General features: G+C 37.1%; 1 protein-coding gene across 5 annotated transcripts in view; it reads left to right on the plus strand.

Annotated features, from left to right (window-relative positions):
- LOC106875417 (transcription initiation factor TFIID subunit 6) overlaps positions 1-12,185 on the plus strand; it is a 72,785-nt gene that overhangs the window by 46,799 nt on the left and 13,801 nt on the right. For 4 of the 5 annotated variants that reach the window (XM_014923550.3, XM_014923548.3, XM_052974685.2 and 1 more), the window contains exons 2-7: positions 1,076-1,256; positions 2,631-2,717; positions 4,123-4,276; positions 4,997-5,220; positions 7,732-7,797; positions 8,385-8,564. In XM_014923550.3, the coding sequence (XP_014779036.1) occupies positions 1,104-1,256; positions 2,631-2,717; positions 4,123-4,276; positions 4,997-5,220; positions 7,732-7,797; positions 8,385-8,564 (864 nt within the window). In that variant the 5' untranslated portion in view covers positions 1,076-1,103. Of the gene's footprint in view, positions 1-214; positions 235-1,075; positions 1,257-2,630; positions 2,718-4,122; positions 4,277-4,996; positions 5,221-7,731; positions 7,798-8,384; positions 8,565-12,185 lie in introns of those variants that run through there. The other variant, XM_014923549.2, reaches the window with a different exon arrangement.

Raw genomic sequence — 12,185 nt, forward strand, 5'->3', positions numbered from 1 at the left:
ATTTCCCCGTTTCCATGCTAACTTCTATATTTGCTTCTGCATCTAGTATATGACAAAACTTTAATCCTTTCAATGTCGATAAAAGAAAATAAAATAAACAAGGAGTGCCGAAGATGGTGCTGACATAGTCGACTTTGTTTCTCTCTCGGAATGTCTGGCTATATGCCACTATTCACCATCCGAACCCGAGGGTTTATACCTCGTCACCGACACAGCACTGTCAGCATTGAAGAGGTATAACTTGTTAAAGTTGTTATTATTTAGTCCCAAGTCATCCCTCAGCCAGTAGACCTATGATGAAAGGCATTCTAGTATCGATCACACCGTTTTTTCACATTGTTAGTCTCTGGTTATATTATTCTATAATTTGTTGTTTTGTTCCCCATTACCACCACCTAAAGACAGCAGAGAATGATTTGAAAGCGAATTGACTGCTGTTTCTAGCAGATCTAATCACCACATAGATGGTCACTCATTACTCTAGTCAAGGTATGTTGAGGTTGTAGGTCTTCTACCTACACTTCACACGGTACAATGTACATTTCTACCCCAATTGCCTTATCTTTTTTGGTCAATTAAGTCTTCTTTTCTCATGCATTTTCTAAAAATGTTTCTGTTTAGTCCCAAAGTATCTAATATAATTTTGCAACTAACCATTTCATGTTGTAATTCCCTGTTAAAATTTCCTCCCTATACCCTCCTCTCTCTTGTTATACTTACTACCTTTTCTCTTCCAGACCTCACACTTTACACTTTCCTTATAGGGCCAGTCCTCTGGAATTAACACCACTTTCCATTCTTCCTGCAGACATCAACTTAGAAAAGTTTAAGGTGAACTTTAACTGAATTGATATCAACTGTCTCAGAGAACCTACAAAGGTTATCTGTGCTTTCTCCTTCTCCTGATCCAGGCAAAAAGAAAAACAAGGAACGTCCCATCTGAAAGAGTTTCAGTATGATTTTCCCTCCTCCTCCTTTATAGTTCCAGTAAATGGAGTGTTGCAGAGAAAGTTGCAGATACAACACGTATATATTGTTACTGAGCTCACATTATCTATGTCTGTCTATTTTTCAGATTGCTGATTTGTCAAATCTTGTCAAGAATGGCTGAAAAACACGAAGTAAAAGTAAGCAGTACACTTAGCCCTGATTCCATGAAAGGTATTGCAGAGTCTATTGGGGTCAGTGGAATTCCTGATGATGCTGCAAGCCAGTTAGCAGAAGATGTTAGCTACAGACTTAAACTCCTTATTCAAGTAGGTTTCACTCTTCACATTTAAAAAACATTTTTCATCAAACTGTAATAACTTGATATCATGGTGGCATGCTGTCTGGCTTGGAGGTTAGGGTGTTGGGCTCATGATAATATGATTCTTGGATCAGGCAATGTGTTGTTTCCTTAAGCAAAGAGGCACTTTGTTTCATGTTGCTCTAATCCACTTGGCTGAAGATGAGTATCAGCCCTGTGCTGGTACAGCCTACTCTCTTCTCAGCTGTCACATCCTGGATATGCCCCTGGATCCAGAGAGGGAATACCAAGAAGGTGTCTATGTCTGTTAGTGGTTACCTAGTCAATTATCTAAAACATGATACAATGCAAATGACAATGATGCTTTATACTGTCTAAAAGATACATGGCAAATGAAAATAACAGGCTTTAAAATATTGTTATTTTATAGCTTAGAGAATGAAGGATGGTGTCTGTGACTCTTCTCTGAACCTTCAAGCGAGATGGCAGTTATCCTTAAATCAAAGTCAGCCTGAATACTTGCAGTAGTGTGGACTCTTCTAAAGCTCATATCATGTGGTTGTGTTAAGCCTAGTGACTGATTAAACACACCACCCGAAAACAAGAAGAGTCTCTCAGTAATGGGCCCCTACACAGGTTTCATCTGTCAAATTTTACTTACAAGTCAATCCTGAAGCTAATAAGTGACACCTGCACATATACACACGCACACGTCTTTTTTTTATTGTACATTTGTTAGGAATTCTCTCAACCCAAATGTTCAATATGCCCAACTGATACATACAACAACTGGGAATACTGCCAATCTTTCTTATTGTGTCATTTTTTTTTTATAGCCAACCACTTCACCCTATGTACTAGAGATTGCACTAGAGATTTTGTCTGTCAGGACTAAAGACCTGTACCTTACATTCAGAATTTACAGCCTAATGTAAATATTGATTTCAAATTTTGTCACAAGACCAGCAATTTCAAGGGAGTAAGTCATTTACATCGACCCCCAGTAATCAACTAGTACTCATTTTATCAACCCCAAAAGGATGAAAAGCAAAGTCAACCTCCGAAAAATTTGAACTCTGGACATAAAGACAGACAAAATGCTGCTAAACATTTTGCCCAACATGCTAACAATTCTGCCGGCTTGCTGTCTTACATAATAAAGTAAAAGATATGAGAGTCAACTCTATTTTTGTGCAGTTTCAGTTTAGAGTTTTAGCTACTTTGATTAATTTTTCACCTCTAATATTCTTAAGAAACTCGTGAATATCACACACTCTGAATTCCTCTGTACATAAGAGCTCTTTCTTATGGTGCATTGTGTATCACTTTTAAGCTATAATTAAACGGTCTATCTTGACAGCCAAATTCTTTTCTGTTTCAGGAAGCTGCTAAATTTATGCACCACTGCAAACGAAGCAAGCTAATTACCAGTGACTTTGATATGGCTTTGAAGATCAAGAACTTGGAAGTAAGTTATCAACTATTTCCCTTTGAGAAAGCAGAACACTATTGTAATTCACTCTTGTTTAATACATGACCAAGTCAGTAAATAATCAGATAATTAAACAATAAGTCACAGGTCCATAACATAGCAACAGCAGAGCATGTGTTCATAACCAAGACACATTACCCTTAATAGCTCAGTCCAGCTAGCTGTAATAGAGTACCACAAATTAAGTGGGATGACTGAGCGAATAAATTATCAGATAACCAATCTCGCTGAGTCGTATTAAAAGCTCCCCTTCAGTCATGAATGACCATGGGATTGCACCTAGAAAGTTCCCCTCCAAGGCACAAGTCTGGGCAAGGTTGTTTTATGGAAGACCAGCAGTCGCCCATGCATACCAGCCTCCCCACTCCATGCCACTGATGTTATCTAAGGGAAAGACAAACACTGAAACAGCTTGGCACCAGTGATGTTACAACTCATTTCTACAGCTGAGTCAACTGGAGCAATGTGAAATAATGTGTCTTGCTTAAGAAAACAACACACAGCCTGATCCAGGAATCAAACTCACTATCTTGTGTTTATGGGCCCGATGCTCTAACCACTGAGCCATGCACCTTCACTGAGTCGTTTTAGATAGTTGTATAAAGCATACAAATACACTGTTTTGACTCTTGTTTATTTTGTGATTGTAAATGGATTCCAATAGTTACAACAATGAATATTCTGGTGTTTGATCAGCTGAACTACCTGCCCATTGTATTAACAAGTGAAGTGGCACATTACTCCAGAGGCACATTTACTCTTAACATAACCCTCGAGCAAAATCAGCACGACACAGTGTGTATGGAAAGGCTGAATCTTTGAATGATCGCAGTCTAATGACTGAAACGAGTAAAAGATGAAAAAAATATAGGTATACTCCATTTGATGATTTCACTCACAAGACATGGGTCAACTCAAGGCTATGGTAAAAGACATTTGCTCAAGATGCCATTCAGTGGGAATCAAACCTGGGAACTTGTCATTGAGAAGAGAATTTCTTAACCATTTGGCTGTGTTGCATCCAGTTAAGTATTATGTAGTATAAGGTGTTAAAAATTTTCATTGTTCATCTATGACTTTCACTGATATTATTCCACTACATCGTTTTTAACTGGCGACCATGACTTTTTCACACTAATTCAGTTTTATGGTCTCAGATGAAGTCACTTGCCAAACAAGTACAACTCTCAAATAATTTAGCACAGAGAGAGGAACTGTAAGTGGCTTACTGTATGGTAACTGGAATTTTAGGGGATTCACTGAATCATTTTACGAACACACTTTATATGCACATTTCCTTTTTATACAAATATGTTTTGTTTATGTGTGTGTGTGTTTTTATTTTTCTCAAAATGAATTGAATTGGAATTTTCTCTTGTAGCCATTGTATGGTTTCCAGTCAAAAGACCTTATACCATTTCGGTACACCAGTGGTGGAGGACGTGAGCTACATTTCTACGATGAAAAAGAACTAGATCTTAATGAGATAATCAGCAGTCAATTTCCAAAAATTCCATTAGATGTTTCATTAAAAAGTAAGCAAAAATACAACTATTCCTTATTTTTAATGTTTTGCTTGTTGGTTTTTATGCTATATGGACAATAGACATTAAATGATGATGATGATGATGATACCAACATAAATGAGAGCCAGACACTTTTATTTTATTTGTCAGCCTTGTTACAGTGATTTGCCAACTAAACTGGAACAAACCAAAGTTTTTCTTATAAATATTTTAATTTTTTACTGGTTTCATTATTCGGACTGTGGCCATGCTGGGACATTGCCTTAAAAAAAATTGTTTTTCATTAATTATATTCACTCCAGCTCTTAATTGTTATCTGGTACTTATTTTTTTTACTTTTAGTGGTATAAATGGTTGTATTACACTAATATACATATGCACACATACACACACTCCTCATCATCATCATTTAACGTCCACCTTCCATGCTGGCATGGGTTGGATGGTTTGACAGGAGCAGAAGCCAGCACCTGCCTTCTGTGTCTGTTTTGGCATAGTTTTACAGCTGGATGTCCTTCCTAACACCAACCACCCAGCAGAGTGGACTAATGCAATATGTATTCATACACACATTTCTGTACAGTTTTCATCTACCAAGTTTCCTTCAGATGACATGTGACATCTACCCAACATATTACACTTAGTAGTATTGAACCCAGAACCATGTACTTATAAAGCCATTGTCTTAACCACACAGCCATCATGACTTTTTTTCCTGTTTTCTCTCAGCTCACTGGTTAAGTATTGAAGGAGTGCAGCCTGCCATTCCTGAGAACCCTCCCCCTGCATCTAAAGAACAACAACAAAAAGAAAGCTTCGACACTTCCATCAAAGCAGTCATTGACCGTTTACATAAACCGAAACCACACACTGACCTTGCCAAAGCACGGATGAAGCAGAAGTGTGCCAATACTGCCAAATTAAAGAATCTCATAATACATGAATTATCAGTGGTAAGTATCATCTCTTTCCTATCCTCTCTCTCTCTTTTCAATCTTTATCTCACCTTCATTTTCCCTTGCTTTCTCTTCCTCAATTCATATCCTGTTAGAGTTATGCAAGCCTTTACTTACACAGTCTCCATAATTACAAATTTAGATAATGAAGTGTTGCAAGTCACTTCAATAGAATTAAGTAGTTTAAGATGGTATGCTGACAGAATCATTAGCACACCAGAAAAAATGCATGACAGTATTTCTGATGACTTTACGTTCTGAGTTCAAATACTGCCACAGTCGACTTTGCCTTTCATACTTTTGAGGTTGATAAAATAAGTACCAGTTGAACATTGGGGTCGATGTAATCAACTTACCACTTCCCTTGAAATTGCTGGCTTTATGCAAAAATTTGAAATCAATATAATTAGGTAGCTTGTTGTACAAAGTTGAACTCCTTCAATGAGTTTCAGTCTTCAGCAGGGCTCTACACCTCCACTACCAGTGATAAGCATTTCATTCTCATAACTAAAGATTTGCTATATTTCTCACAATCTATGTTTTAATTCAGTATGTTCATAAATAAATATATATGAAAGTATGTGGCTTAGTGGTTAAAGTATTCAACTCACAATCATAAGGTTGTGAGTTCGATTCCCAGCAGCGCGTTGTGTCCTTAAGCAAATCACTTTTATTTCATGGTGCTCCAGGATACTCTTCTGGCAAAAATAAGTAGTACCAGTAATTCAAAGGGCCAGCCTTATCACTTTCAGTGTCATGCTGAGTCTTCCTGAGAACTACATTAAGGGTACGCATGTCTACGAGTGCTCAGCCACTTGCACGTTAATTTCAAGAGCAGGCTGTTCCATTAATCGGATCAGCTGGAACCTTCATCATTATAACCGATGGAGTACCAGTTAATACATGGGGCTTGTTTCTCTGTAGTTTCTTGTCACACATACATATCATCCTACCCTCAGATAAGTTTTTACTTCCCCTCCCTCTTTTACATGTTTCTTCACCACCACTCGCCACTCCACCCTCATCTTCTTTCTTTCTGTCCTCTACACATTGTTATCTCCTTTATTTAGTTACATCATTTATATTTTACTTGTTTTAGTCATTAGACTGTGGCCATGCTGGGGCACCACCTTGAAGAATTTTTAGTTAAATGAATCAACCCCAGTACTTATTTTTTTAAGCCTGGAACTTATACTATTGGTTGTTTTTGCCAAACCACTAAGTTACGGGGATGTAAACCCACCAACACCAGTTGTCAAGCGATGTTAATGGACAAATATAGACACACACACACATATACAACAGACTTCTTTCAGTTTCCATCTACCAAATCCACTCAAGGATTTGGTCAGCCCTAGATTATAGTAGAAAACACTTGCCCAAGGTGTCATACAGTGGGACTGATCCAGAATTATATGGTTGAGAAGCAAGCTTCTTACCATTCAGCCACACCTGCCTTTATGTATTTCTATGGTTTTGGCTGAGAAGAATTGACTGTAGCCATCTATAACCTTCACAAACCCTCTGGAACTAGTGGAATTGAGGTGCATCAGGAATGACTGCAAGTCAATGTCTGTGTGGAAATTGTGGTTAGGAAAGGAATTTGAGAGGTTTGAGGAGGAAAGAAGGAGTAATGTGGTTAGGGTTGAATGAAAAAGGCATTTAAGAGTGTTTAATTTAAAATTTTTTTATTTACTTTCTGGATCTAGAGGAAGGAGTAGTACCTATGGCCTTCACAGGTTCTCTAAGACTAATGAGATTGATATCATTAACATTATGCTTAAACTGTTGCAAGTCAGCACCTCCAGGGAAGACAAGTTCCATAAGGCCAATGTTCTGAGTGAAAGAACTGGAAGCAGTGATTAGTGGTGGAACCAACAAAGAATGACGAGAGAAGAGTTGCATGTGTATCCATTGCTGCTCCTTCATCACTCATATTGGAAGCGTCAAGAGACTAATCAACTTCAACAAGCCAAAGCCTTTGTAGCAGCAATAGACAACACAGAGAAGTGAACCAGCACGTCTGTAGGTGAGAGGCTGGAACATGTCTGTGAGTGGCTTTGAATCACTCGAGGGAAGTGATCATTCTTCAAATGCTTTCTAGGATTATCTGTGTGAAAAGTAATAACCTGGAAAAAGTAGTTAGTGTTGCTAATGAGAAACTAACTAAGTGTAACAAGAGGGATTGGGCCTTTAACTAGTTGCTAAAGCAGTTGAAGATGTAGGGTGAGAAGATAGCAAATCCGTGAAGCATCTTCAATATCATTCCATATATGGGAGCAGTATTCCATTGTGGTCCCAGTCAAGCTTTATAAAGTTGTTAAGAGTGTCATGATAATTATGTTGATAAACATCCAAGTTTAATACCAGCCTTTACAGTGTAGTTGAAAAAGACATTTAAAGTGAATGAATTGTGTGTGTAGCGAGAGAGAGAGGGAGAGGGAGAAGTGTCACAGTAATGATTTTTTACTATTTAAGTTGCCCATCATGTCTTCATCTTCCTTACAGGAACAACAATTATATTATAAAGAAATTACAGAAGCTTGCGTTGGAGCTGATGAACCACGACGTCAGGTTAGATGATAATTTCTTTTTATTTGTTTTATATTCTTTTATTCTTTTACTTGTTTCAGTCATTTGACTGCAGCCATGTTGGAGCACCACCTTTAGTCGAACACATCAACCTCAGGACTTATTCTTTGTAAGCCTAGTACCTTATTCTATCAATCTCTTTTGCCGAACCGCTAAGTTACAGCGATGTAAACACGCCAACATCAGTTGTCAAGCGATGGTGGGGGACAAACACAGACACATGAGAGGCACTTATGCCAATGACACAAAAGGCACCCATGCTTGTAACACGAGACACCTAGTACACTCTGTAAAGTGGTTGGCATTAGGAAGGACATTCAGTGATAGAAACCAAGCCAAAACAACTGGAACCTGGTGCAGCTCTTTGGTTATCATCTCCAGTCAAACTGTCCTACCTATGCCAGCATGGAAAACAGATGCTAAATGAGGATGATGATGATACATATACACACATATATACACAATGGACTTCCATCCAGTGAATTCTATTGAGAGGGTTTACTGTATGTTATTTACTTTGGTGATTGTTTTTCTTTTGTTGATACTTTTTTTTTTTTTTTTTTTTGCAGCAAGCCTTACAGAGTTTAGTGTCTGACCCTGGATTACACCAAATGCTGCCTCGGTTTAGTACTTTCATATCTGAAGGTGTGAAGATCAATGTTGTTCAGAACAACTTAGCTTTGCTGATTTACCTGATGAGAATGGTGAAGTCATTGATTGACAATCCAAACTTGTATCTAGAAAAATATGTGAGCACTCCTTTCGTTCTGTTTGTATCTTTTATTTTACTTTTAACTTGTTTCAGTCAATCGACTGTGATCATGCTGGGGTACCACCTTGGAATGTTTTAGTTGAACAGATCAACCCCAATACTTATTTTTTAAAGTTTGCTACTTGTTCTATCAGTCTCTTTTACCAAACTGCTAAGTTATGGTGATGTAAACAAACCAAAACTAGATGTCAAATAGTGAGGAGGTACAAATACACACACACACATATTCAGTGAGCTTCTATATAGTTTCCATCTACCAAATTCACTCACAAGACATTGGTTTGCCCAGGGCTATCATAGAAGACACTTGCCCAAGATGTCATGTAGTAGGACTGAATATGAAACCACATGGTTACAAAGCAAGCTTCTTAACTATAAAGGCATGCTGTTTATGTGCAGTTCAATAAATATAGATTGTTGTTTAATCCCAAACGTGTCCAGAATGAGAAGAGGCAATGCCCATGGTATTCAAAGACCCTCCGAGACTGGTGAAACCAATGCAGTTAATGTTCCTCTTGAACAGTAACAAGTCAATGGATACTGGAAAAACATGTGCATATCACAGTTCACCTATTGTGGTTTATTATTTAAGCTTACGTCGGTTCCTCCGTGGTGTTGTTTTACATTTGTAATAAAATAAATATATGCAAATTATAAAAATAATTTTAAAAAAATATCGAGTACAGTACTGTTTTTACTTTGTGGATTTTCACCTATCACAGGGGTTTTTGGAACGTAACACCCGCAATAGTTGAGGGATTACTGTACTTACTTCAGCCTTTCACTCCTTATAGGGCATAGGCCATCAGCAACTTTTCTCTACTGTTCCCAACTCTGAGCTATCTTTCATTCTTCTCTCCACTTGAATCCTTGCTTTTTTTCTTTTGGATTTTGCTGTACTGCATCATATGTTTCCCCGAGAGAAGGCCTTCCTCTCCCAGGTCTTGGTTTTGACTTGTCATTCGTGCTTTTGTAACTTAGCTTTTTTTTTTTTTAGGTTGGGGAGTTGATCCCATGCAAACTTGTTTTTTAACCTTTGGGAAGATGCGGTCCACATTAGTTTGAGCTCTTTCCTTTGACCCGTCCAACATGGGAGGCCCTACCAGCAGCTTATGCTCCACTAACATAGCTCTTGGGGGTCATCAAAGCACACAAGCCACCACACTGCAATAAGGACTGGACTTCATTGCGGTGCGGTGTGTAGAAGGACAATACTCTGGGGAAGGAATAGAGGCTCGTGAAGGGCCTGGCGGTAGGGAGGAAATACTTTATAAGTGGTAAGAAAAATGGAGTTGTTTCATTGAATACATTTAACTTGTACACTTAAATATATTCAGTTCATTTATATCAGACAACTTCAACTGATCAGTCTCTGCATGGTGACTCAAATTTCTAGAAATAGCAGTCGAATTTTCCTCAAATCACACTCTACCACCTTAAAAACTGTGCATTGGATAATGTTGTCTGTGTACACTACTTCTGCACGAAAAATGACAAGATGGTCATGGCTTATGTACTTTCAATCATAGGTCCACTCTATTAAGGATGTCCTGGAGCTAAATATCAACATCTTCATCTGCGCCTAAGTGCAGATATGGCTATGTAAAGAAACCCATCATATATGCGTGTGTGTGTCTTTATGTCTGTGTTTCTCCCTCACCCACCACTTGACAACTGGTGTTGGTGTGTTTACATCCCCATAACTTAGTAGTTCTGCAAAGGTGGTAGAATAAGTACCAGGCTTTAAAAGAATAAGTACTTGGGTTGATTCATTCAACTAAAATTCTTCATAGCAATACTCCAGTATTTTCTATTGGGGTCTTTTTTCTACTTTATATAGATTATTTAGAAATACTGTTTTGTCATTTTCATTTTTTTGTATTCCTTTTTCCTGCTAAATGAGCACTTGAGTTGAATTTATTTTTGTATTTTGTTAAATCTTGAAATTGAACAATAGTGTCAAATGTCAAACCTAAAACACAAGAAAGCTGATTTCTCTAAAAATGAAACCTAATGCCTTAAATCAAATTCAATGTGAAAATCTTCAAACAAATGAAAGAAACAAAGAGAAAAAATCAGAGCTAATATTGTTTTTGAGATCTTTATTAAGTTCAAAACACACACCATACATATGTAGTAACATTAGGTAAAGCTATGAAGAAAGATTTACTACTTTGACTAGAAGATAAAATCTAAAATGTATTTCTTATAAACTTTATGACACAACAAAAAACAGTAAGAGAATTTTAGTCAACTCACTATTACAAATCAAATATTTTATCAATTACAGCTTGAATTTTTAGGTAGTAAGGGATAGCTTGAAAATTTTTAATCAAAGTTTTCTATATAATATGAAACTACTTGGTAAAATGGATCAAGTGATAAGAAGACTTCTGAAGAATTTGTGCCTAAGGTTAAAGATATCACGAAACACCGAACAAATGTAATCCTCAGAGAGGTGAGCATTACATACAAAGGCTATGTACAAACTTTACCACATGATTTACCACAGTACTATGGCTAGCCATAGTACTGTGGCCATTCTGAGGTTCGAGCCCATCATATCAACCTCAGTACTATTTCATTCTTGGACTTCTTTTATCGAGATCTATTTGTCAAACTGCTAAGTTACAGGGCACAGAATAACACAACATAAGCAACAGTGGTTCTTATACCAGTGTAAGTATAAACATGGAACACACACACACATATTAATGTTTGTTTTTATGTTCAGTTATAATAAAATCAGTTTTATATTAATCTGGTGAGTTACTCTGTACTTTTGTTGAGTACAAGATTTTTATTCTTAAACAAGAATATTGTTGACAATGACTTTAAAATTTCAATGATGGCTTAACTGACTGAAACCTCAAAGTTGCTGTCAACATGTTTGTTTAAGAATAAATATATACATATATAAGAGAGTATTGTAGTTCGCTTGAAGCATTGTGTATTGTTTGTAAAATATGTGTCTTGAATGGCACAACAATGCATGTATGTAGAGATAGGATCTAGATATAATGACTTACCATAAGTCATCATAGCCAAGGTCCACTGACGAAATACTGAAAGGCAAGCAAGAAATATATTTCCATTTAACAAATACGCATAGCTCTACCAACATTACTTGACCTACAGTATTGACACGTATGTGAATGGATTCCTTGATACGATATCATATTTTGTGTTGAATAAACACTTTTGAAGAATAAATTTAATTATCTTCTGTTTATCCCTTTAGCATTCAGATTATTTGGTCAAATGTAATGCTTATTCATTCACATTGATTTGAATTAATCATACATTATCTCATAGCTTTGAGATTTCAATGATGTGGTTGTTGATTTTTAAATTGACACTGTAGGTAAAAAGCCAAATCTGGCCAATTTGAACATAAAACAGAAAATTTGGGGCCAGATATGGCCAGTTTAAATGCTAAAGGGTTATATCTTATTTCTTTATTGCCCACAAAGGGCTAAACATAGAGGAGACAAACAAGGACAGACAAAGGGATTAAGTCGATTACTTCGACCCCAGTGTGTAACTGGTACTTAATTTATCGACCCCGAAAAGATGAAAGGCAAAGTCGACCTCGGCG

Source organism: Octopus bimaculoides, chromosome 19 (genome assembly GCF_046866305.1).
Source record: "Octopus bimaculoides isolate indiv1 chromosome 19, ASM4686630v1, whole genome shotgun sequence".
In the NCBI taxonomy this organism is placed as follows: Eukaryota; Metazoa; Mollusca; class Cephalopoda; order Octopoda; family Octopodidae; genus Octopus; species Octopus bimaculoides.